Source organism: Hyperoodon ampullatus (genome assembly GCF_949752795.1).
Source record: "Hyperoodon ampullatus genome assembly, chromosome: 10".
Taxonomy (NCBI): Eukaryota; Metazoa; Chordata; class Mammalia; order Artiodactyla; family Ziphiidae; genus Hyperoodon; species Hyperoodon ampullatus.
This window is the reverse complement of record NC_136923.1, coordinates 8,139,052-8,166,809: the sequence shown is the minus strand read 5'-3', so window position 1 is coordinate 8,166,809 and position 27,758 is coordinate 8,139,052. Positions and strand designations below refer to the sequence as shown.

Here is a 27,758-nt window from a genome sequence, read left to right as displayed (position 1 = left end):
ATGTCTGATGTTCAAGAAGCCACTAACCAGCTCCAGGATGTGAACCTTCATGAGAACCAGAGGTCTATACAAGTGACAGAAAGTGACCTCAGAAGTGAGTCTGAACATCTCCAAGTCACTATTGGAGCCACCGTGCCTACTGGTTTTGAGCAAACAGCTGCAGATGAAGTGAGAGAGAAATTGGGGTCGTCGTGCAAAATCAGCAAAGACCGGGGCAAGATATATTTTGACATTTCAGTGGAAAGTCTGGCTCAGGTTTGAATGAAGCAATGTTTAAAATAGTTTTCTAAATAGATCATTTTATGGTTACTTTCTAGTTTACACACCTCTCTGGAATCCTTATTGCTTTTCTTTGCTCTGCCCAAATCAGGTAATTTTAAAGTATTACTGCATTTTCCATTGGGTACTGATTTGTAAGTGTGACTACTAGGTTTGCTATATTTTTTAGAAGTGATCCTAATATTTCCTGAGGATGAATTCACCAGAAAGGATCCTGTGAGACTTATGAAGAAATTCTTAGTATCTGCTATGCCTCTTAGAATTTATTTACTTCAGCATCTAGCTGAAGTTTAGACTTCAGTGGTGAAGCATAAAGGGAGAGATTTTTCTTTTTATCTGTATCAAATTTATTCTTGCTCAGAAGTAATTAGGAATCACTGAAGGTGAGAAGTGAAGGTCAGCAAACTGCCATCCCACTAAAGCTAAGCTGTATCTCATTACTACATAAGCAACGTGAGGGCAGGGATTGTTGCCTGTTTTCTTTTTTTTTTTTTTTTCTTTTTTTTGGTCAGTATCTCCCAAGCTCTTAGTATCTGGCATATAGTAGACACCCACTACATATCTGTGGGATGAATTGGTAAGCAAGTATTTTTCATCCAGTGTTTTAGTTAATAACTCAGCAGCTTTGTAAAGATAGGCCCTACCATTATCCTCATTAATTAAGGATTAATTAATTTTATTCCTAAAATTGAGCTTAGGAGTAAGTAATTTGCACAGGGTTGCTTAGCTAATAATCACAGAGCTGGAGCTCAAACCCTATACAGTACCCCAGAGAGCCATGAGGGCAGTATAAAGCCCCACTTCACTGTCTTCATCTCTCCCTTCCCCCCAAACCCATGTTGCCCACATAACACTTCAAGCTTCTATCCTGCCATCTGTCTTTTTTCCTTTTCTGTAGAGGAACAGAAGCTGGGAAAATTTTTAAATACACATTATAGGTATTAGCTGCTTTAAAATCTTTGTACCTAATTTTTATATTTAAATGTTGATAGTTTATGCGCTTCAAAAGCTTTTGCAGAAATTTGTTTCTAACATTTTTTTCCCTCCCCAGGTTCACTGTCTGAGATCAGTTGATAACTTATTTGTGGTTGTTCAGGAGTTTAAGGATTACCAGTTCAAAGAAACAAAGGTGAGCTATCCCAAACGCAGTAGCTGATTTTCAGCCATCTTCCCAAAGAGATTATTTCCACTTTTCACATTCTGTGTATCATTTAACATTACTGCTGCTTTTATAATATAGAATACTGGGAGACTTATACAGTAAAATCCAGAGATTTATTGATAGTCCATCACAAAAGTTGCTTTTAAAAATCATTATTGCAGGGGGTGGGGAATGGGTGAAGGGAGTCAACAGGTACAGATTTCCAGTTATAAGTAAGTCCTGGGGCTATAATGTACAGTATGGTGACTGTAATTAATAATACTGTATTGCACATTTGCAAATTGCTAAGATAGTAGGTCTTAAAAGTTCTCGTCACAAAAAAAAATTTTAACGGTATGGTGACAGATGTTAACTAGACTTGTGGTGATCATTTTGCAATGTAAACAAATACTGAATCATTATGTGTACACCTGAGACTAAAGTAATATTATATGTTGATTGTATTCCATTTTCTAAAAAGATGAAAGAATAACAACAAAGAAATAAAAATCAATATTGAAAAACTTATAAGAAATAGAAAAAATTGTTTGACTTTCTTACAAAAGATGGACACCTTAGATGAGCTTTGCTGATGTATATGGTTTCAAAATAGAATTGCTTCTAGGCTGTGAACCAGAGTAGGTGACAGTTTGTGTCATCTACAAATAACACTTTCTCTCACCATGCTCCTTTTGCCCTGCTTTCTTCTCTAGCTTGTGTTTTGAAATAAAGCCAAAGTAATATCTAAATACTCCTTCAGTTGTTAGGATAACAGCTTTGTCCCCAACTTGTATTTAGCATCTGATTCCTAAATATTGAGACGCTGCCTAAGCTGAAGGCTGAAAATAGATCACAGTGAGTCTTTGTTGTTTTTCCTGATTGCTTTTTGGTCTGGTTTCCAGAGTCAAATGCTTGAAAACTTTTTTCTTTCAGTTTTGCCTCTATTAGAAATAATCTTTTTTAAAGTTGTGATGTGCTGCCTAATTCTCTAATTTTTATTTATTGACAACAGGTTGATTTCAAAAACCAGTCAAACTGATATGAACCCCCAACCTAGAAAAAAACAGACCTAAAAGAATTGAGACTCAAAATAGATGATAATTTTATTAACTAAAAATGTAACTTCTAACACTAGTTTTATAACCCTTCAGCCTTCTGATGGCCATTGCCAACCATATTATATCTATAAAACTAGTAAATAACAGGCAGGGTACTGACAGTTTTTGCTCTTAAGTATTTCAAAATTGTGATAGTCAATTCTATACATGAATAAATGTTAACATATTTTTTAAAACTATAAGTGTCCATCTTAAATTCTTGCCTCTAACCTACTAAGGTGTTATTAATATCTTCTTCAATTACTATGTTTTTGTCATCTTAGAATTTGTATTATTTTGAGTGTTTTTGGAGGTGAATTTGTTACTATGGAATGGTTCTATATGAGCCAGGTATTCAGAGTTGCCTTGTAAGTAACTGCAAAAGATATTACTGGTGGAAGTCCCAGAAGAAGAGCAGCAGGGATTAAGGCAGATTTTCTTTCTTTTTTTAAAAAATAATTTCACCTTTTATTTATTTTTTTAAATTTTATTTATTTATTTTACTTTTGGCTGCATTGGGTCTTTGTTGTTGCACACGGGCTTTCTCTAGTTGTGGCGAGCGGGGGCTACTCTTCGTTGTGGTGCACGGGCTTCTCATTGCGGTGGCTTTTCTTGTTGCGGAGCCCGGGCTCTAGGTGCATGGGCTTCAGTAGTTGTGGCACTCGGGCTCAGTAGTTGTGGCACATGGGCTTAGTTGCTCCACGGCATGTGGGATCTGCTCGGACCAGGGCATGAACCTGTGTCCCCTGCACTGGCAGGTGGATTCTTAACTACTGCGCCACCAGGGAAGCCCTAAGGTAGATTTTGAAATCTCTGCAAGGGCAACTTCTCTTGTGTATGGCCATGAGAATTTGTTAAGCCCTTCACTTTGTGGACTTAATTTGGAACATGCCCCCAATAAAACCTTGGGGTTTTTTTTGTTTTGTTTTTGCGGTACGCAGGCCTCTCACTGTTGTGGCCTCTCCTGTTGCGAAGCACAGGCTCCGGACGCGCAGGCCCAGTGGCCATGGCTCACGGGCCTAGCCGCTCCGTGGCATGTGGGATCTTCCCGGACCAGGGCACGAACCCGTGTCCCCTGCATCGGCAGGCGGACTCTCAACCACTGCGCCACCAGGGAAGCCCTAAAACCGTGTTTTTAAACACTGGCTTCTAGTTTTCATTCTGTTGACCATCAGTTTTTCTTTGTTACGTTATACTTTCTCATGGCTTATAAAAGCCTGTTAGTTTAAGCATTCTAATGGGTTCTCTTATTTTTAAATATTCAGATGATATCATGAATTTTATTAGCCTTTTTATTAACTGATTTAATAAAAGGCTAACATCTGTGATTTAAATTTTTTTAAGCTAGTTTATACATGTACTTAGAGCAAAACTGTAAAGACTGAAAAGATATACAGTGCAAAGTATTCCCTTGTTTTCATACCACGTGTTTCCCTCCTTGGAGGCAACAACTATTACCAATTTCTGAGATATCCTTCTAGAGATATTTTATGTATATGTGTATTTTATTTACATATTTACACAAATGGAAGTATGACATATATGCCGTCCTGTGCTGTGTTTTTTCTCATTTATCTTGGAGATCATGGCAATATCATTGTTGGATTTGACTGTATCACAATTTAATTGGTCCCATTTTAGGACATTAGGATTTTTCACAGTCTTGCTATTAGAGTAGTGCAATGAACATCCTATATACACCCTTGTACATATTCAGTCTGAGGGTCATTTTTCTTTTTAATAATTTTATCCCATTGATGTTTATTGACATGACAGAAATGTTTGATCTTGGTTCTGTCACATTTATGCTACACACCTTCTGCTTTCTTTTTCTTTCTTTTTAAAAATTTATGTTATGTGTTTTCTTTGCATTTTCCCCGTGCACGTGTTCTAAAATATTTGGAAGGCTTGTATTTGCTCTCTAGCTGTTACCTTTATAAATACAACTTAATCTACTGTTTCCACAGTATTTTTGAATCCCTACTAAAAGCAGTGATGAAATTGGCATATTTCCCACATCTCTCTTCCTTCCCTTTCACCTTCCAGTTTTATAATTTTTCTTAGTGTTGAACCACATGCCTTTAAATCCTTTAAATATACTTTTTTAAAAACCATCTTTATTTATATATTTATTTATTTTAAAGATTGGATGAAACCCAAAAAGGCTTTAATGCTGCATGAAAAGTCACTGAGATTATATTCTGGAAGCACCAAACTGCCTGTGTTTTGCACTTTCTCTGCTAAGCGTTAATTTCTATCCTTTGACCTTGGGGTATGAGAGAAGAGGATATCAGTGTGCTTAACTTACTTCCCATCTTCTGTTCCCTTTCCCCTCTAAGGACAGGCCACTTTGTAACATTTACATTCTGTTTTGCAGTCATAATCCCTGTATTTGTTTTCATTTTAGTCCTATAGTTAAATTGATTATAGGCACACTGCCTGTCCTTTTGTTACAGTTTTTATCTCTTGACTGGCATGAGTTCACAAATGTTTGTCTTTCACCTTTCTGTTTGATTAATAGTTTGGGTTTAAAATTTGGAGTCACACTTTCTTTCCTTAAGAATATCATAGACAATGTTTGTTCTCTTCTAGCATGAAATGTTGCCATGGAGAATTCTGAAGTTATCCTGTTATTTTTCCTCCTTATTTGTTGCTTTCTTGTTATTTTTGCTAGATGCCCAGATGATTTTTTTTTTCAATCTTTGAAGTTCACCAGGGTACATCTCCTTGTTGCTAATTCCAGTTAAGACATGTCAGTCTGTAGAGACATTCACTTCCATTTATGTTTCTTGAAAGTTTTCTTGAATTATTTTTTTAGTATGTTTTGTTTATTTTAAATCCCTTCATCAGGGATAAACCAGTTATACATACAGTGGGCTCTCTTTGACTGTCTTTGATGTTTTATCATGTCCTCTCTAATCCTTTTTAAAATTTTTGCTCATTTTTATTGTATTTGCTTTACTTTTCTTCACATCCCTGTGTTTTCAGCGGTGGCTTTTATATGTGGTGCTTTCAATATGGTCTTCATTTTTGCAGTGGTTTGTTTTTTTATTCCACTTTTTCTTTGAAATTGACAAGATTCTGTTTCGTCTCCTTCTGGCGGCTCCCCTCATCTTTTTCCTGCTTTTATATATCTTTTGCAAAAGTATCTCCTTATTACATTTTTTGATGTCATGTCAACATATTTGATCATGGTTTTCAGCTGCTCTGTGGCAGTGTCTTTCTGGTCACTGGTTTTTGTCCGCTGTTTGTTTTTCTGTCCCTTTTCTCCATTCATGTAAGTCTGGTGCTGATAACTTTTGATAATTGCTTATCTTTGAATGAGGTAGTTCCTCTTGGGCCTACTGTTTATAGGAGGTTCAGGAACTGTTCCAAGCTAGCAAGAAATCCCCCTGGTTCACTGTGAAGTTCCTTTTGACAAAAGGTTGTGGTGAATGAGTTCTCTTCCTTTTTTTTTAAATAGCTTTATTGAGGTGTAATTTCCATACCACTTAATGAGTTCTTTTAACCATTACTTCTCCCTAGCCAGAAGCATTCAGCAGCTTCAGGGTTATTCACAATGTAGAGTATCTCTCCCCATCTCTACTCTGTTTCCAGCAAATAGAGCATGTCTGTGAGATTCCTTGTTCAGCCTCCATTTCTCTCCTCTGCTGCTGCTGGGTACAAACAAGATCCAGGGACGCTCCCTCTCGGTGCATGTACTTCTTCCCCGCTGTTCCAGGGAAGAGTTTACTTCCTAGCGCTCTGCAGGCTGCTCTCCCCTTCGTCTGAGATCTGTAGTCATTCTCCCTCTGGTGTCTTCCTGCACCTCTGCTTTACCTTCACTGAACCTGGGAATTCTTATGTTAGAATTCTTATGTTCTGTTTCTAGGTTACAGATATCCTGTAGATTCTATTAGGATAGAGTTGGTATTTCTATTGTTCTTTTCTTTTAGAGTGCTTTCTGAAGAAAGAAAGGGGTGTACCAGTGTTATCCCACCATGTTAAACCTACAAGTCCTATAGATGCCCTTTATACGGAAATTGTGTGTAAATAACATTGAATTTGCCCAACCTGAAATTACCATTATTTCGTCAGGTTTCAAGTAGTATTAGAGCCTTCACTCACTTCCAATTCAAGTTTCAGCTCCATCAGTCAGCACTGATTTCTTTCTACTTGGATCTTCAGGAACATATACTGTCTGCGCGAGCACTCTGCACCAGAACTTCTGATGGAAATGTTGTCTGTTTATGCTGTCCAGCATGATAGCCATGTGAAGTTTAGCTAATATGACTGAGAAACTGAATTTTTAATTTTAAATCATTTAAAATATTTCAGTAGCTGTATGTGACTAGTGGCTGCTGAATTGGACAGCACGGCTCTGTACCACCCATTTTAACATTTAACCACACATCCATTAGCTATTTACTGAGCACCTTTTTTACGCCAGACACTGCTCTAGATGTGTGGTTTATAGCAATGGTCAAGACAGCTAAGGTCTTTCCACCCTGTGCTTACCTTCTGGGAGGAGCCTAAACCTAATAACTTTAGATAATGTTAAGTTCTCTAAAGAAAATAAAATGAGAAAAGAATGACTTGAGAGGATTACTTTAAGTAGAGCAGGTCTCTCAAAGGATGTGCCTTTTAAATTGTTGTTAAATAATGAGAAGAGAACCAGCAATGCAGAGAGGCCATATGAAGCAAATACCTTCCAAGCAGAGGTATGAAGCTAGGGAGAGAATGATCCTGAAGTGATGTAAGAGACACAGGCAAGGGCTTCCCTGGTAGCGCAGTGGTTGAGAGTCCGCCTGCCAATGCAGGGAACACAGGTTCATGCCCCGGTGCGGGAGGATCCCACATGCCGCGGAGCGGCTGGGCCCGTGAGCCATGGCTGCTGAGCCTGCGCATCCGGAGCCTGTGCTCCGCAGCGGAAGAGGCCACAGTGGTGAGAGGCCTGCGTACCACAAAAAAAAAAAAAGAAAAGAAAAGAAAAAAAGAGACACAGGCAAGAGTTGGGTTGTTTGGGCTTTTTAAGGAAGTTAAATTTTGGGGGGTGTAATGGGAGGCTGTTGAGGGGCTTTAAGCATGATCAGATTTACTTTTCTAAAGGATGACTTACATACTATTTAGAAATTGGATAGATACATTTTTAACTGCTTAAGGTTTGGGTTTTTTCTTTTCAAAAATAGTTAATATGTATACCCAGCACAAAATTCAAAAGGAAGTCAGTGAGAGGTAAGCTGCCCTCCCTCCCCTGTCTTTCATCCCCTCATTTCCCCTCGCTGGAGGTAACCACTGTTAATAGTTTCTTATTTGCTTACATTTTATTCTTGAATCCCAGCCTCTGATCTACCATTCTGTCTTGTATTATTCTGTAGTAGCCTTAATTTGTGTAAATCTTAATTTTCAGTGAGACTTTAATTTCCTCAGTTGCAGACATTATATTATTTACTCTTTTGTCCTGTACTCCTGCCACCCCCAACATAACAATTAATGTAGTCTGTATGCAAAGTAGGGGTTTATTTGTTCAATTAAAGTGATGAGAAATGAATGAAATGAATGGATTTCATTCTCTCTTTTATAGGAGGAAGTTCTAAAGGATTTTGAGGACTTGGCTGGGAAGCTTCCATGGTCAGACCCTTTAAAAATATGGAAAATTAACACATGTTTCAAGAAAAAAAAAACAAAGCACAAAAAGATAAATCAGAATTCAAGTAAAGAGAAGATTGAAAGTGGACAAGGAGACAAAACAGATGAGAGAGATGTCAAAAAAGAGTTCACTAACAATGTCTTAGATTCACAGATCTTAGACTATTATGAAAATTCAGCCATCAAAGAAGAGATATCAACATTAGTAGGTGATGATTTGACATCTTGCAAAGATGAGACTGAGGAAAGCTCAAAAGAAGAAACTGATCCTGAAGTGCTGAAGTTTAGAGTCACATGCAACAGGGCAGGAGAGAAACATTGCTTTTCCTCAAATGAGGCGGCAAGAGATTTTGGGGGTGCTGTTCAAGATTATTTTAAGTGGAAGGCTGACATGACCAACTTTGATGTGGAGGTAAGTGCAGGCTCTTACTGTGATGATTCAAGAAGGCTATCATTATAAATGTGTAGAATTTTCAAGACTAACCCAACCTTATGGACAATTAAACTGAGGCCACAAAGCTAATAGGGTATCTTTTTTTTTTTAACATCTTTATTGGAGTATAATTGCTTTACAATGGTGTGTTAGTTTCTGCTTTATAACAAAATGAATCAGTTATACATATACATGTATCCCCATATCTCTTCCCTCTTGCGTCTCCCTCCCTCCCACCCTCCCTATCCCACCCCTCTAGGTGGTCACAAAGCACCAAGCCGATCTCCCTGTGCTATGCGGCGGTTTCCCACTACCTATCTATTTTACATTTGGTAGTGTATATATGTCCATGCCACTCTCTCACTTTGTCCCAGCTTACCCTTCCCCCTCCCCATATCCTCAAGTCCGTTCTCTAGTAGGTCTGCGTCTTTATTCCCATCTTGCCCCTAGGTTCTTCATGACCATTTTTTTTTTCTTAGATTCCATATATATGTGTTAGCATACGGTATTTGTTTTTCTCTTTCTAACTTACTTCACTCTGTATGACAGACTCTAGGTCCATCCACCTCACTACAAATAACTCAATTTCATTTCTTTTTATGGCTGAATAATATTCCATTGTATATATGTGCCACATCTTCTTTATCCATTCATCTGTCGAGGGACACTTAGGTTGCTTCCATGTCCTGGCTATTGTAAATAGAGCTGCAGTGAACATTGTGGTACATGACTCTTTTTGAATTATGGTTTTCTCAGGGTATATGCCCAGTAGTGGGATTGCTGGGTCGTATGGTAGTGCTATTTTTAGTTTTTTAAGGAACCTCCATACTGTTCTCCATAGTGGCTGTATCAATTTACATTCCCACCAACAGTGCAAGAGGGTTCCCTTTTCTCCACACCCTCTCCAGCGTTTATTGTTTGTAGATTTTTTGATGATGGCCATTCTGACCGGTGTGAGATGATATCTCATTGTAGTTTTTGATTTGCATTTCTCTAATGACTAGTGATGTTGAGCATTCTTTCACGTGTTTGTTGGCAATCTGTATATCTTTGGAGAAATGTCTACATGACGACTCAAAACCTATGGGATGCAGCAAAAGCAGTTCTAAGAGCAAAGTTTATAGCAATACAATCCTACCTTAAGAAACAAGAAACATCTCAAATAAACAACCTAACCTTCCACCTAAAGCAATTAGAGGAAGAAGTACAAAAACACCCCCAAAGTTAGCAGAAGGAAATAAATCATAAAGATCAGATCAGAAATAAATGAAAAAGAAATGAAGGAAACTATAGCAAAGATCAATAAAACTAAAAGCTGGTTCTTTGAGAAGATGAACGAAATTGAGAAACCATTAGCCAGACTCATCAAGAAAACAAGGGAGAAGACCCAAATCAATAGAAATGAAAAGGAAGTAACAACTGACACTGCAGAGATACAAAGGATCATGAGAGATTACTACAAGCAACTCTATGCCAGTAAAATGGACAACGTGGAAGAAATGGACAAATTCTTAGAAATGCACAACCTTCTGAGACTGACCAGGAAGAAATAGAAAATATGAACAGACAATCAAAAGCACTGAAATTGAAACTGTGATTAAAAATCTTCCAACAAACAAAAGCTCAGGACCAGATGGCTTCACAGGCGAATTCTATCAAACATTTAGAGAAGATCTAACACCTATCCTTCTCAAACTCTTCCAAAATATAGCAGAGGGAGGAACACTCCCAAACTCATTCTATGAGGCCACCATCATCCTGATACCAGAACCAGACAAAGATGTCACAAAGAAAGAAAACTGTAGGGTATCATTAACAAGAGCATGGGCTATTGAGACAGATCTAGATCCAACTTTTGACTCCCTAACTGTGTAACTTTGGACAAGTTATTTTCTCTGAGCCTCTGTTTCAAATGGAACCAATAATAGTTTATACCTGTGTGTCTTGAAGGTTAAATGAGATTATACATTTTAAGTATCTGGTGTGATACCTGGTCTATACTACATGCTTAATAGATGGGAGCTATTAAGACTTGAATTTTCTAATTTCTAATCTAGTGCTTTTTACAACATTATATGGACTTTCAGATTATAAAATTCAAAAGAATTAAAACAACAATTTTGTGTGTCTTGGTTTCAGACTTTGCTTCTGAAGTGGAATACATTTTTTTCTTTTTTTTTTGCGGTACGCGGGCCTCTCACTGCTGTGGCCTCTCCCGTTGCGGAGCACAGGCTCCGGACGTGCAGGCCCAGTGGCCATGGCTCACGGGCCCAGCCGCTCTGCAGCATGTGGGATCCTCCCGGACTGGGGCACGAACCCGCGTCCCCTGCATCGGCAGGCGGACTCTCAACCACTGCACCACCAGGGAAGCCCTGACGTGGAATAAATTTTTAAAACAAACCTCGACCTTCTAAAATCAGGACATCATTGCTAATACTCATGCTAGAGCCAGCTGTCCTCTTTCTTAAATTCTGCTAGATTCCCAAATCCAGATACCTCTTTTTAGCATGCTTACCCTCCTTGGTCTCAATATTCTACTATAAGGCTGATTCACATGTGAGCCATACTAACAAGTCTTTCCATCTCTGACAGCTTAAAAGGCCCCTAGCAGCTGACGTTTTCACCAAGGAGTCATTTACTGTTGCTTTTGGGACACTTGAATCTGGGGCAAGTTGCCTGTTCTCTCTGTAACTTTTTTTTTTGCATATCAAATCAGAAGAACAAGTCCCCATTCTTTTTTTTCTTGTAACAGCTGTTATGAGAATGAATAGGCTAACCAGAACAGTGATGTCCAGAAGTTAGCATGGGAGCTCAGAGTATAGGTTCTGGAGCCATACTACATGGATTTAAATCCTAGTTTACAAGCTGTATAACTTTGGGCAAGTAAACTGACCTCTTTGTGCCTTAATTTCCTTATCTATAAAAGGAGGATAATAATTCCTAGCTCAGAGGGTATGGCTATGAAATGAGGTAACAAATATAAAGTGTGTAGAACAGTGGTTTGCATATAGCTAGGTAAGTGTTAGCTGCTACTGTTAAGATCATGATGAGGAAATTTTAGGTGGAAGATTGCAGAACACATTTTATTTCAACTTTTATTTTTGTTTGAATAGTATATATTTAACTGTGTGTTAGAAAAACTATAACTAAGACCAAAAAGGAACATTCTTTCACAGACATTACTTGAGTCAAGTTTTAAAAAGTACTAAAAAAATAATAGGTGTTAAAGCAAATGTGGCCCATCGTTAACAGTTGGTTAATCTAAGTGAAGAGCATACTTAAGAGTTCATTGTGCCAGTGTTCTGGTAAGCATTTCTGGATGTTTGGAATTTTTTCCAAAAAAGTTAAAAATTTTTAAAATGCATATTAAAAACCTAGAAACCTTCAAAATGTGTTTCTCTTATAAAAATTCGGGGGGAATCTGGTTATAGCTAACTTGTGAATACAGTGAATTAAAAGGAGAATAAAATAGATTAAAAAAATTTTAAATACAATATTCTTAAATGATTTCATTTATATGAAGCTCAAAAAAAGACAAAGTAGTTTATCATGGTAGTGGTCAGATTAATGATAATTTGTAGTGGGTATTGACAGAGGGCAAGAAAAACTATATATCTTTATATGATGGTGGTTACACAGCATTTATATGTAAAAATTACTGCACTGCACACTTAAGATTTGTGCATTTTACTGTATGCAAAGTATACCTCAGTAATAAAGTAACAAAAATTAATAAAGCCTCAAATTTTAAAATCTTAGTGATAAGTACAGTTCGAATAACCCTAAAACTATTTTATTCTTATTTTATAGGTTCTTTTGAATATCCATGATAATGAAATTGTTGTGGGCATTGCATTGACGGAAGAGAGTCTCCACCGAAGAAATATCACACATTTTGGACCCACAACTCTTAGATCTACTCTTGCCTATGGGATGCTCAGGTAAGAGAATGGGTTTGCCATGTAGATGAAAGTGACAACTTGGTTTGAATTTTCCCTTCAAAATGTAATTTTTTGTGAGGTACTGTGTTAGAATCTAGTAGTTAAGGAACAGGATAAAAAGCTAAAGCTCTCTTTCTTTGTATCCAATGTTGATTCTTTGAGATCCTGAAAATATCACTTAATTACTATCTCAATCTTCTTGATTTTAAAATGAGAACAATAGTTTTCATCTGCCTCTTGAACGTGGTTATCACGTTTCTGTTTAGAAAGGATATACTGCTTGTTGGGAACTAGAACAAATTTTGCTTTGTTTCATTTCTATGCAGTGAAGCAGATGAAAGCAGAGATTTTTTTAATGTGTATAATGTATAAGTGAACACAGAGAGCTTTTACTTATGTTTTAAAATTTTATACTCACATGGAAAATTTTCCAAGAGCAAGATATAACTTTCTTTCTCCTTTGCCCTTTTCCCTTTGATTGGGTGTTTCTTTCCACCACTAGGTCGAGTTGTTTTCTCTAGGTTTCTGTTTGCCAGACTGCAAAATGGGTTTGATATTAGACTTAAAGGATTATTAGTGAGGAGTAAATTGCAAAAACAGATGAAAAATACCTGTTACGTATGGTGCCTGGCATAGCCTGGTAGTTAATTGTATTTCCTTCTCCAATCTTTGCTTCCTCTTTTACCCTTCTCATCCATGGAGTCCTAGAGTTCAATACAATTGGAACCTGTCAATTCAATGACAACAATAGAAAACTGCACCCGTTTGATTAAGGAAGAGTTCCTAGTCTTCATTCATTTAACAAACATTTATTATCTACTGCCAGGCATTATGGTAGGAGCCAGGGATATGGAGAGTTATTTTGGGTGAACTGTTAGAAACCTAAGTAAGCTAGTTTAAGATTTAAAAAAAGTGATGATTGTGTGGGAAGGGGAATTACTGGCAAGATACTGAGAAGTCTTGGGAAATCCACAGAAAAACTAAAAGCCATATCTTAAGAAGGGTAGGAACCAGGTGTTAGAAAAGCACCAGAAACCTAGACAGTCACTTTTATCTACCCTGGGAGCCTACGGGTTCTTGTCTCTGTTCATCTGTGCAAATGGCTGCCCATCATCTAAATTTATGTATTTCCAGTTTTAAATAACCAGCCAGCCCCATACTGCCTAGGTCTTCTAGCTCTTTGTTCCCACGTCTTAGAAGAGAGAATCTGGTTGACATAGTTTCAGTCATGTGTTCACCCAGACCCAGCAGCAGTGGCTGGGAGTACGGGGTTACTTACTACCAAGAGGGTTGCCAAGGATTCTGTTGCCATGTGTTGAGGGGCAGGAATGGAGAAGTAGAGCTGGACAGGTATTACAAAAAGAATCCAGAGCTAGTCGCCAAGAATCTCAGTTTTGTAAGGGAGAACAATAATAGAACATGGAAAGAATAGTAGGACAAAAGAAGGAAAGAGAAACCTTGTCACCTGTCTGAGGAGGGGATGCATCACAGAAGAGGTAACATTTAAGCCACTAACAGTAATGCCTCTAATCCTGACTCTGTCACCTACTAGCTTTGTGTCCATGGACAGGTTTGCATCAGCTTATCTGTAAATGAGAATAATAATAGTAACCTATCTCACAAGATTGTTAAAAGGATTAAAAGAGATAATGCATGCAAAGAGCTTAAATCCATGCCTGGCAAATACTAAGTGCTCAAAGTAAAGCAGTTATTTTACAGCAATGTTATTATCTTTAAAATTAAATTAATTAGGAAAGGAATACTGAATGAATAATTTCCAGTAAACTTATATTGATACATGTTCTACTTGACACATTTGAGTTGTTTTAAATGTAACAACACAGGTCTGTATACAAAATAACATGTGTTTTCTAAAAGCATATACACACATATATTAAAAGATCTAGAAGCTATTTCCATTTGGAAGTGAAATAGGATTTTGGATGGTAGTCGAAGGGGACTTTTAGTTATATGTAATGTTTTTGTTTTTTTAAGTGCTAGGATATAGAGTCAACATGTAATTACAAATTGATTTTTAAAATAAATATCAGTTGTTTCTTCATGCTAGCATAACAGGCCTTTGATCTTACAGCTTTAGGAATAGTCGTTGTGGAAGTCTTGTCTGTTCACATAGGCTGTTTTCTTTCTTCTCTAGGCTCTGTGCTCCTCAGCCTACTGATATAATAGTTGATCCGATGTGTGGAACAGGAGCAATATCAATTGAGGTAATAACTTTTCTTTAGCTTTTATTTATTTATTTATTTTTTAATTTTATTTTTGTCTGCATTGGGTCTTTGTTGCGGTGCATGGGTTTTCTCTAGTTGTGGCCAGCGGGGGCTATTCTTTGTTGCGGTGTGCGGGCTTCTTATTGCAGTGGCTTCCCTTGTTGCGGAGCATGGGCTCTAGGCGCGTGGGCTTCAGTAGTTGTGGCACGTGGGCTCAGTAGTTGTGGTTTGCGAGCTCTAGAGCACAGACTCAGTAGCTGTGGTGCACAGCCTTAGTTGCTCCATGGCATGTGGGATCTTCCCAGGCCAGGGCTCGAACCCAGGTCCCCTGCATTGGCAGGCGGATTCTTAACTGCTGCACCACCAGGGGAGCCCTTCTTTAGCTTTTAGATAAGGAAGTGATACATCCAGAATGTTCTAGAACTCATGGGTAAATTAGACATAATGAAATCACCAAGGTTAGGCCCATGGACCCAAGAGTTTTGAGTGAATTACACTAGTAAAGCTGGAACTTTTGTGATAAGGATGTAGCCACTTATTACAAATAGCCAAGGACTAGATTTAGGTTATGAGTCATGTTTAGTCACCGGATTACAGAGGAGGCTGAGAATTACAAACTGGTGAGTTCCATTTCTGTAACAGACAAACTGGTAGACTTGAACAGAAAAGATAATTGAAGGTACAAGCATGAACTGGAGGAGGGCATTTCATCTCTATAAAGTGAGACTATGCTTCTTCATCCTCCTAGGTTCTTATAAGATGGGGAAGCCTGTGACCATTAGTTAGGTTTGTTAGGAAGTCTAGCAAGGTTACAGAGTTTTCAGAAAATACCATGACATTGAGAGGACTCAAAAACTGCCTAAAGCAAAGCAAGAAATAGAAAGGCATTTTCTAATTGGAGAACATTTAACAGGAGAGTCTCCTTGAATCCGTATTATTGAATCAATATTATCTAAACTTTTATAATAAATAATTTGGAAGAGGGCAGCAGTAAAATTGCTTAAATTTGTAAAAAATTTAAATTAAATTTTAAATTAAATTTAAAGTTAAATTTGTAAAAAATTACAAAGTTAAATTTGTAAAAAATTGCTTTACGTAGAGTATACGTAAAGCCAATGGGAATAAACTGCAGGGAGATACTACAGATTCTGTGACTAAGCAGAAACTGGACAGATGAGCAAGTCCAAAACAACCCACAAAGGGAAAAATAATCCAGACTGCAATTAGAAAATGACATCGGCTATCTGGGAATTGGAATCCCAGTAGGAAATCATAGTAGTCTAGATGACTGCTGTTTTCTGCTAGTGTCAGCTAGAGAAATTTACTCTGGCTAAAGAGCCACACAGAGAAAACTCAGTTGTTGTCACAAAGAATTCTGGGAACAAAGCAGAGTGTGCTTCTCTAGCATTAAACTATGACGTGTCTATTGTCTGGAATAGCAATGAACGTCACTACATGTCAAGAAATATACAACAGAGCTAGAGAGAGACCAGAAGAGCACCCAGCCCCACCAAAAAAAAAGAAAAAGATAAAAAGAAAATGTTTGCGGCATTTCCATGTAGGGGTAGGCATGAGGATGTCAATATGGAAAAACCTAAGTTGGTATATGATCAAAATGAATGAAATTATGAAAGGAAAGGGTATATAGACAGTTTGTTCACCAAAGTATAAAGTATTTGATTTATAATACTGCCTTTAAAACTTGGAAGTACTATAAAACCCATCTCTTTCAGGGGCTGAAAATCTCAATAGGTTTAGAAGAAAAAATGAATACTGGGCAATCAGAATCACCAGAGAGGCTTTCGTCAAACTCTACATCATCCTCCCTACATCCTTCTCCATTACCCTCAAGGGTCTGGGCAAAAGAAAAAGCTAAGAAGCCCTGTATCCATAGATATGGGGGTATTACTGTTTACCAAGGAAGAGGTGTTTGTTACTCATCCCTAAACCAAGGGCAGAACTGTCTCTGCTTTCATGTCAGAAACCTTCTGTTAATCTGCACAGAACATTGTTCAGGCCTAGGGTAGTATGTCACCTCATTGCACAAATAATATGGAAAGCTCAGTATTTCTGTTCTGCTGACATGTTTTTGATTTAAAATTACAAAATCCTGGGTTTCCCTGGTAGCGCAGTGGTTAAGAATCCACCTGCCAGTGCAGGGGACATGGGTTTGAGCCCTGGTCCGGGAAGATCCCACATGCCACGGAGCAACTAAGCCCGTGCACCACAACTACTGAGCCTGCACTCTAGAGCCCGCAAGCCACAACTACTGAGCCTGAGCGCCACAACTACTGAAGCCCGCGCACCTAGAGCCCATGCTCCACAACAAGAGAAGCCACCGCAATGAGGAGCCTGTGTACCGCGACAGAGAGTAGCCTCCGCTCGCAGCAACTAGAGAAAGCCCATGTGCAGCAACGAAGACCCAACACAGCCAAAAATAAAGTAAATAAATTTATTTTTTTTAAATGACAAAATCCTTTCAAGAATATGGTGGTTATCATTCAAAAGCCTATATAATAGAGACTACACTTTAAATTCTCAAATATTCCAGGTTATCGGATTATATAAAAATTCCATAATCACAAAAGGATATAGGTTAGTCAGTTTGATTTAGTTAACGTCTTCAAACTACGTTTGTATTTAAAGTCTGTAATGCCTACTGTGTGGCAGACACTGCTGGGTGAGGGACTGAGTGACATACCAGACCTATCCTTCAGGAGTTCCCAGACGTGTTGAGCGGCAGACAGGTATAGAAATGATTAAAAAGAGAGCAAGTGCAGTGGCACATACATGTACAGAGTGCTTTTGGAGGGGCAAATGAGAGACAGCTTGGAGAGTTGTGCTTGATGTCACAGAGGGCACGACATTGGAGCTGGGCCTTGAGAGATGAGTAAGAGTTCAGCAAACAGAACAGGAGGGCATTTCAAGCAAGGGGAATAGCAAAGTTGACAGCATGCAGTATTTTGCCACTTTAGAAAAGCACTGGATTATTGGATTGGATTGGATTGTCTTGTTTATTGACAAGTGATTGAAATGATTTTACCTTTAATCATTTTTTGGGTTTTTTTTTTTTTGCAGTTTGCTACTTCTGTTTTCATATATACTCTTGTCTTTTAGGGGGCTACAGAATGGTCTAACTGTTATCACATTGCTGGTGATAATAATCCGTTGGCTGTGAATAGAGCAGCAAATAACATCTCATCTTTATTGACCAAGAGCCAAGTGGAAGAAGGGTAAAATTTTAACTTAAAAGATTTTGTAGCATCTCTTAAACTTAGATAATCAGTTTTCTTTTCTCTTTTTTAAAATTAATTATTTATTTCTTTCTGGCTGCGTGGGGTCTTCGTTGCTGCACACAGGCTTTCTCTAGTTGCGGCAGACGGGGGCTACTCTTCATTGTGGTGCACGGGCTTCTCATTGAGGTGGCTTCTCTTGTTGCAGAGCACGGGCTCTAGGCACCTGGGCTTCAGTAGCTGTGGCGCGTGGGCTCAGTAGTTGTGGCTTGCAGGCTCTAGAGCACAGGCTCAGTAGTTGTGGTGCACGGGCTTAGTTGCTCTGCAGCATGTGGGATCTTCCTGGACCAGGATCAAACCTGTGTCCCCTGCATTGGTAGGCGGATTCTTAACCACTGCAACACCAGGGAAGTCCGATAATCACTTTGCATATTGGCTTTATGAACTAATACACCCAGTGTATTGTGACAGTATTATAGCCAAATGAATATATTGAGACTCCATTTAAATTTTAAAAGTTGATTGAAACTAATTTGTATTTTTAAAATATTTTAAATTTAACTATTATTTCCCCCACCCTAATGCAACTATTTTTCTTTCTGTCTTCCTTTTTCTTTCCTTATTCAGATATCTTTTTTCCCATGTAGTGGAAGAACTGCATAGATTCATTTTAATTTCATAAGTTTTCCATTAGTGCATGCAGGCATCCAGCTGGGGGTTTAACAGAGGCACAAGACTGCTCTTAAGTGACTAGTGGTCTTTTCTCTGGAAATGTTTTAGTATCGAATAAGTGATGTAGTTTGGAGAAGGCACCCTGTGAAGGGGGTGAGAGAAGGGGCCCTAGCTGTCCTCCTAGCTGTCGGGGAAGAGGACAGAAGTGGCAGCGGTGCACTCTCATATCTGAAACTTAATTGAACACAAACAAGGAACTCAATCCTCTGCTACATGCTATAAGGATTAGAGAAATACCGGGGGAAAAATAATCTAATATTCAAATATTTGCATATCCCACACGTATTAGCTTTCATGTCCTCTTGTTAGTATGCTTCAGGACCACTTTTGATGATTGTAGTCTTACAAGACCACATGGGCCCCAGGACCTAATTCATTCATAACTCAGACTGACACATAGACACAGTTTGTAATCATTTTCTCAATTCAAGATTTCTAGGTTCTTGTAAAACAAGTACATATTAAAATATTAATATTTTCTAATGCAGTTAAACAGTTGAAAACATTAAAATTTTTTCAAACGCTTTTTTTTATTCAATCTGTTTTTTAATGACTGCAGAGTATTCCATTGTACAGAAATATTACAGTTTATTTAGCCTTTCTTCTGTTATTTGGCACTTAAATCTCAGAGTTGGAAAAGACCTGAAAGCTGTCCCTACAGTCCCTAAATGTCCTGTAGGAGATCCTGACCAATGGTCCTCCAGCCTGTATAAACACCTCTTATGACTCTGAAGGCGGTTGATTCCAGCTTAGCACAGCTTTGAGTGCTAGTCATATCTTTTAAGGAACTTGAATCTTTCCCTGTACCTTGTACAGATCTGGGTTTTTTCTTCCACTTGAGTCCATAAAGAAAAATCTTATCTCTGTGTCACAGTGATGATTAACATCAGATATTTGAAGGGCATATTTGAAGGGCTACCAACCCTCCTCTCCCTCCATCCCAGCTCTCCACATCCTCTCTTCTCCAAGCAAAATATTCCAAGGTCCTTCAACCATATCCCTTTGATATCTGTGCATTGAAAGTCTGTTAGCCTCTGGGAAATTTCCCATCCTGAGATGTATGTTGCTATAGTACCTTAAGCCCTAGCCCATTGCTACAAATTGCATTGACGACACACCATCTGTGCCAGCCTTTCACCATTCTTTCAGTCTCAGCTGTCTTTGGGAAGAATTGGTTGAAATAGCACTTGGTCTGCAGTTTCCTACGAGAGGCCTCATCACAAAATTGTTTCTCTGGTCTCCTCTGCTTGGAGTCCTTCATTTTCTTATAAAGTGGCAGAAATATGTAGCAGTAAGCAGATTTGTTAGGCCTTACAGGTGCTTCATATCCAGGAGCACAGGAAGTCGTTATATCCCATGATTGACCTCACAGCTGCCTCCATGACCCTTAATGTGAGGTTTATATTTGTAAGTAGAAATCAGTTGTTTTTAAGAATATTTGTTCATTTTATGCAAATTTCATATTTATTATTTATACATGGTATGCCTTAATATTATTTTATGTCTGTATGTTGCCTATCCTCTTTTCTATGCTAGTTTTTTTTTTCCCTTTTGATTGCCAGTGCTTTGTTTTGTTTTTTCATATACTATTTGTTCTGTGGTTTTATGCTTGATGCTTTTTGTTTTTTATTCCTATTTCCTATTGAGGTCTTTTCATTTGTTACCTAAAATCTTAAGTTATATGCTGTAAATGTCTTCTTTTTAATAAAAGTTTTTACTGGAGTTGACTTTTATGCTAAGTACTCCTGTTGACCATATCCTATAGATTTTGATAAATCTCTGTTTTGGTTACTTTCTAAATGGTTGGTTATATACTTGATTCTCTCTGATCTAATTGTTTAGGACAGTGCTTTTCACACTTTAATGTGCAAATGAATCACCTGGGGAACCTGTTAACTACGCACAGATTCTGATTCAGTAGGTTTAGGATGGGACCTGAGGGTCTGCATTTCCTGGCAAGCTTCCCAGTGATGTTGATGCTGCTGGTCTGTGGCCCAACTTTGAGGACCAATAGTTTACATCATTTTTTATACATAAGTAGTTAAAAGCTTTCATTTTTATATTATGTTTTATTGTGATTAATGAATTTTTATGGTATATTTTGTTTTATATTTTGAGATTTTTCCTGAGGCGTACATGACTAGGGTTTCTTTGAAATCTGATACTTTTAAGCAAATAATTTTTCTATTTTCTGAATATTTTATATTTGGTTTTCATATCCTCTGCATCTTCACTTTTTGTCTGTTCAACCTGTACTATTTCTATCAATCTTACCTTGATTTTTTAAAAATATTTATTTATTTTTATTATTTATTTGGCTGCATCGGGTCTTAGTTGCAGCATGCGGGGTCTTCATTGAGGCAGGCGGGATATTTCATTGTGGTGAGCGGGACTCTCTCTAGTTGTGGTGTGTAGATTTTTCTCTCTCTAGCTGTGAGTTTGTGGCACGTGGGCTCTCTCGTTGAGGCACAGGAGCTCAGTAGTTGTGGCAATGTGGGCTTAGTTGCCCCACAGCATGTGGGATCTTAGTTCCCCAACCAGGGATCAAAGCCACATCCCCTGCATTGGAAGGCAGATTCTTTACCACTGGACCATCAGGGAAGTCCTAATCTTACATTGACTTTTAATATTTTTTGCCTTTTTTGTTTTGTTTTATTACAGCTATTGGTGGTTGTGAGTGTAACACATATTTTTAATATCTGTATTTTTTCCTATTATGTAGTGATTACCTCTATTGCATTTTATTTTTTCTTAAATTCTTTATTAAATATCAATATTACAACATTTAATTTCTGCTCATCATCTTTGCTTTTAATTTTTAGCCTGTGCATTATTATTACCTGTTTTAATTTTGTGTCTTAAACTAGTAGCTTTGCCTTAATGGGGAGGATTTAAATCATTTATATTATTATATTCATTCTGCCTTCTGTCATTATTTTTTTGATGTTAACTTTTTTGTTCTCTTGTTTTTTTATAGTATGATACATGTTTTTTAATCTTAAGACCAGTACCTCTATATTTCCTAATTTTACATATGTTTCTTTAGGTCTCCTTTTATTGCTGTGTAGACTTACCAAACTTTATCCTTCAGATGTGTCACCTCATCAGCTTTTTTCTCTTTAGTGTTCTGGTTTTTTCCAGTGTATGTTTCATCAACAATGTTTTTACATCATCAGTTATGTAATTAACTACCTCAACGCTGTTTTCAAGTTGTGTACAGTTCTTTGTGTTAACGGTCTTTTCCCCTTAATCTGTCTTCTTAAATTATAGATGAAATATAGACATCTTTTGAAAACCAATCTTAACTAATTTTTTAATTTACTTGTTTCTTACGGACTGTCATTATAAAAGTTTTAGCTTATGACTTAGGCTTTCTGCCTACCTGCTACTTAAAAAATTTTTACTAAGTTGTTGATGTTGTCATTGATATTATTTTAGTTTTGGTATTTTATAGCAGTCTCTTCAGAAGAAAAGTCTTTTAAAATTTCATCCTTCAGGATATGTTGAAGCACCTTTTCTTTTGTCGCCACAGCAAACTGTCCTGGGGCTTGCCCATAGATACTATTCAGTGGGATATCTGCAACTTGCCACTAAGAACTGGCTCTGTGGACATTATTGTAACAGACATGCCATTTGGAAAAAGGTGGGACTTGTAAAAAAATGAATTTTACTTTCATTTGTTATATTAGTACCCACTTGTCTTCTAAATCTGTTGTATTTTCCTTGAGTTTATTCTGTCAGAAATCTTGTTTCTTTTAGCAGACTTAACAGTTTTTCACTTAAGAATGTAACAGTATGATAGATTCACCCATTTTGTTTCTTCTGAGAACTCAGGAATGTATTAACTACACTTTGATCCTGACCATCACAGGTTTATCCACTTTTTAGCCCCTTGTTGAATTACATTAATACTTCAGAGAAAGGTTGAGGAAAACTTGGTTATCAGGATTTTTTTTTTTTTTTTTTTTTTTTTTTTTTGCGGTACGCGGGCCCTCACTGTTGTGGCCTCTCCCGTTGCGGAGCACAGGCTCCGGACACGCAGGCTCAGCGGCCATGGCTCACGGGCCCAGCCGCTCCGCGGCATGTGGGATCTTCCCGGACTGGGACACGAACCCGTGTCCCCTGCATCAGCAGGCGGACTCTCAACCACTGCACCACCAGGGAAGCCCTATCAGGATATTTTTTAATCACTGGTTTCATTTACATAATGATTGTTTATACTCATTAAGGGGACAACTTACGTAACTATTAACATAACTATTATAGTTGTCAAATCTTTTCCGTAACCATTTCATCCCATTCAGAATTCTAAAAACTTACTAAATCTTAATCATTTCATTGACATGTAATGACAGAGCTCTGGCTCTAGAAGGCAACTATTTTTCATACCTCAGGACTTTCTTATTGCAATGAGAATGAGCTTTTAGTAACTTCTCATTTTATATAGTCCTAGATACTTATTTTTTGCAAAAGTAAGTGACTCATTAGACCTTCTTTTATAGGATGGGCTCCAAGAAGAGAAACTGGAACCTTTATCCAGCTTGCCTACGGGAGATGAGCCGTGTCTGTAGGCCAGGGACAGGCCAAGCTGTACTACTGACCCAGGACAAGAAATGCTTTATCAAGGTGCTGTACGTTAGCTTGAAAACTCAGCCCATGACAACTTTAGGACCTTTTTAAGTACACTTGGGGATATTTCAATAAGATTTGTTTTCTCCCAGTGTTTCTTACTAAGACCCCTGGTTGGTAGAGAAGCAGTTATCAGCTAATTACTTTTCTACTTTTTGTGTGTACACAGGCATTATCTGGAATGGGACACCTATGGCGGAAGGTACATACCGTCTGGGTCAACATAGGGGGTCTTCATGCTGCAGTTTATCTTCTGAAACGTACACCTCAAACTTTTGTTCATCCTTCAGAACAAGATGGAGAAAGATCTCCTTGGTGATGCAAAGACTGAAGGTGATTAGTAGTGCTGCCAGTGCTTCCTGACAGTGGACATGTCAGCATGAAGAACTTGCTTTGAGAGAAAAATAGTATTAATAAAAGTGAAGTTTGGTGTAAATCTCTTCACCCTAGATAGCAAAAGGTGTGAATAGAATGGAACAAGTCTTAAGAGAAAGCAGAGCTTTTCTTTGGAGCTGTTGTAGTTGGGCAATTAGTACTTTTCTTAAAATGCTTTAAAGATGCTAAGCCTACTAAAATACTCTGGGATTTGGGTTTAGAACATTTTATTTTCAGGCTTTTTAGCAGTTTCTGTTTTCCACTGTAGCAGGTGGAAAGCTACCCTGGCCTAAGGGAAAGGCAGAGAGCATAAACAGATCATGAGGTTACATTTCATTGCCTCTGCAGCTTTGTTATTTAGTTGTTCAGGTTCTTCACCTCAACTTTAAAAAATGAAGCATTATTTTACACTTTGTAAAATAGTGTTTGCCCTATGACAAGATGAAATCTCACAAGACCTACAGAAAAGTTTACTATCTGCTTTAAAAATTACAATATGCATCCGTTATTCAGATTAATAGAAATAGACATTTCTATTTGTAAACAGCAGGGATTACACTGGTAGATGAAGTATGGGACCAACAAGCCATATTTAAATAAATTTTTCTTTCAGTACACAAAGGTGGTGATGCTTTTCAAAGTCAAACATAAACCTGTCAAAGTATTTCTGTTGGCTTCTCTAAAGGACTAGAGAACAAACTGATATATCTTTGAATTAAAAACTTTGTGCAAGTTCTTTTATTTTCTCTCAGTCACTATTCATATTTAGTTGCTTTTGCAGTAGCAGAAAGTTCTTCCCAAGACAGTGGAAAATGAAATAACCTAAACATCAAGTCCTTGTAAAAACAGTGCTTCTGTGCGACAGAGTTGGGGTTTTATGTGACATTCTGTATTGTTTACTTTGGAGTTTCTGGCTGCATTCAGCTTAGATTTTCAGTGTCATGTCGGTAACATAATAACTTTTGATGTCTCATTTAGAATAAAAGGACACAGTACTTCTTTCCTTTGAAAGAATAGTTCACATTAGCAGAGCCAACAGTCCTTGTGTGGTTTCTCTCTGATATCTCACACTTGAGAATGAATTGGAAGTAAGACATTTATAAGGGTCTTATGTCCTAGACTGGAGTTTTTAAGGTCATCAGAATGCAGTTTCATTATTATGGGTTCAACATAGAACAGCCTTTCACCTGTCACAAAAGAAACCATTTAAACCTCTAAGTGTTGGTCAGCAGTCCACAGGACTGGAAAAGTACAAGGACCATGTCTTCTCTACTGTTCATCAACTGCCTGACACATTACCTACCAGCATGGATGTTTAATATCTGTTGAACAAATGGATATTTTTGCATATTGGCTGTTTTTGAGTGTATCAAATTTGTGCTCAATATATCATAGCTTTAGTCCTATTAAATACCATCATAAAAACATGAACAGATGTGATTTAAGATGATGTAAGTATGTAGTGAACATTGTAATAGTTTGCCGTCTTCCTCTCTAGTATTGTTTTGTATCTGGTGACAGGAACAGGAAATGCGCTACATGAGGATTCAGAAAAGCTGAGATTGAATTATATATGACACTGCCACCTACTAGTTCTGTGACCTTAGTTTTTAACTTTTGAAACGGACCTCCTGCACCATGGGAATGTAAAAAGATGGGGAAGGTAATCTTAGTATCTGAAAACAGAATGACTTGAGTTATGGAGCAGACATTCGATGCATTTTAGAGAGGAAAAAAAAACAACAGACATTGAGACAGATTTTATAAATTTAATGAAATTAAAGGAAGATGGTTATCTCCCAGAGACAATGTACTACTGGCTAGAGGGAAACATTTGTTTAAACATTTCTTTTAAAATGGTAATAAGACTTTCAGAAAATTTTAATTGTCAGAAAATTTAGATGTCAAATGTCAGACATGGCTCATGTCTCCACTGCAAGGACCAAAAGGTAAGCTGAAGACTGTAAAAAGGAAGTATTTTAAAAGGTCTGTAAAGTGCCTGAAGTACACTAATGCCCACAAGTGCTTAATATTAATTACTGAGCTAGGCATAGGAAAAGTAGAACATCCTTATTCTAAGCATAGCCTTTTCCAAGTTCAGATGAGGTGTTATGTGGGAATATGATGAAAAAGTCTGAAACTTCTAGGACAAAAAAATCAAATTATTGTACCTTGGTTACTTTTTTTTTTTTTTTAAGTTCAGGAGAAACACCATATATAGGTCTCTCCTGTACCAAATTTTAAAAAGTGCACAATGTGAACATATTTACCATTGTTTACAAGAAGCCTGCTCTGTCACCCTCATACTTTTGCCCCAAGGCTAACACGTATGCCACTCAGTTGTCAGGTAGTAGCTGTTCAGTGATATATTCCGTGATGAAAGCAGTTTTCACTGGAAAGGAGAATGGTGTTTTAGTTTTTCTCAAGCCCAAATTCTGAATTTCCAACTGCCTACTATTGTTACCCCTTCTCCTGTATGTCCTACTTAAACCCAACAGGAACCTATCTTTCTCCACTAAAACCTGCTCCCTGTCCTAGCATGCCCATCCTCCCAGTAATCCACACTTAATGCTGGGAGTCATTTTTAACTACATCCAGCTACTCAACAGGCATGAGTGTTTGTTTACAATATACACTGTGCTACAGCAGCTTTCTCAAACTTCTTGGCTCAGGACCCCTTCACATTCTTAAAAACTGAGGGCTCCAAGTAGCTTTGTTTACCAATATTTTACCGTAATTAGAAAAACAGAAAAAAAGTAAAATACAGTAAAAGGATATCACATTAACACTTTCACGGAAGTAACTTTTCAGCAAAGAATGGCACATTACAAAGCATGTAATCTCATACAGTAACCTATCCTTTAAGATACTTCAGTAGGTTTTTCTCATAGTTTTTTGGAGTTGATTCTCCCTATGCGTCAGACAACTCTGAAATATTCATCACCTTATTTCATAACAACAGAATGTATTCATGTTTATGCTTAGGTGCAAAGAAAACTACAAGATTTTATAATAACTGCATAATACTGAGGTTTGCTGGGGTTTTGGAGGTATAACCCGAAGAGTGAATTTCTAAAGACACAGATATTCATACCCTAAACCTACCACCTTAGGAAATTATGAAAAATTCAAGAATATACAGCACCATTCAATTAACATCAGTGATGTCATCCAACACATACCATGTAGCCTCTACGTACTTGTAAGAATGAGTTGAAAAGGTAAGTTACGTCTTAGTACAGTAAGCCCCCTACATAACAAGTTCAGTTCCAAGAGGGCATTCGTAAGTGCAATTTGTTCATAAGTCCAACAAAGCCTAGGTACCCAATCGGCTATGTAGTACTGTACTAATAATAGGTTTATATAAAAAACAAAAAAATATTTTTAATCTTACAGTACAGTACCTTAAAAAGTACAGTAGTACAGTACAACAGCTGGCATACAAGGGCTGGCATCGAGTGAACAGGCAAGAGTTACTGACTGGAGGAGGGAGAGGAGGTAGGAGATGGTAGAACTCAGGGATGGTCAGCAACAGGAGACGGAGGGCAAGCTGCAGTTTCACTCACACCTGACATTGATGGCACAGGTTCTGGTTCCTTGCTGGATTCAATTCTATCTACCCTCTTGAAAAAACAACCCAGTGATGTCTGGGTAGTAGCTCTTTTTTTCTCGTCGTAGATGACACGGTAGCACTGGATTGCATCCTGAACGGCTGCTGCAACCTTCATGTACTGTTCTACATTCAGATCCTGCGCCTCAAAAACTAACAGTGCCTCCTCGAATAAAGAAAATCCCCTTGCCATTTCCTGTGTCGTGAATCTCTTCGGTTACTTCTTCCTCCTCTTGTCTCTCTTCGTCCTTTCTCTGGGCCTCCAATTCCATCAGGTCTTTGTTAGTAAGCTCCTTGTGTTGCACAGCAAGGAGTTCAGTGAAGTCGTCCTCTTGCAGATCTAGCTCCAGCTTCTCTCTGAGGGTCACTAAGTTGCTTAAAACCTCTTTGGACTCCTTATCCCGGGCAGCTACCATACCTGCACTCACTGCCTCG

General features: G+C 37.9%; 1 protein-coding gene across 1 annotated transcript; it reads left to right on the top strand.

The window, feature by feature from the left end:
• Positions 1 to 27,489, top strand: THUMPD3 (THUMP domain 3 tRNA guanosine methyltransferase; the record flags this gene model as incomplete). The annotated part of the gene is made up of 12 exons (XM_079712053.1): positions 1 to 255; positions 1,331 to 1,408; positions 8,081 to 8,557; positions 12,389 to 12,519; positions 14,675 to 14,744; positions 17,862 to 17,977; positions 22,242 to 22,352; positions 23,212 to 23,335; positions 23,508 to 23,540; positions 23,629 to 23,671; positions 26,699 to 26,934; positions 27,392 to 27,489. 11 exons carry the CDS (start codon positions 1 to 3, stop codon positions 26,767 to 26,769), a joined length of 1,509 nt encoding a protein of 502 aa, XP_079568179.1. The 3' UTR covers positions 26,770 to 26,934; positions 27,392 to 27,489.
• Positions 27,490 to 27,758: the final 269 nt, after the last annotated feature.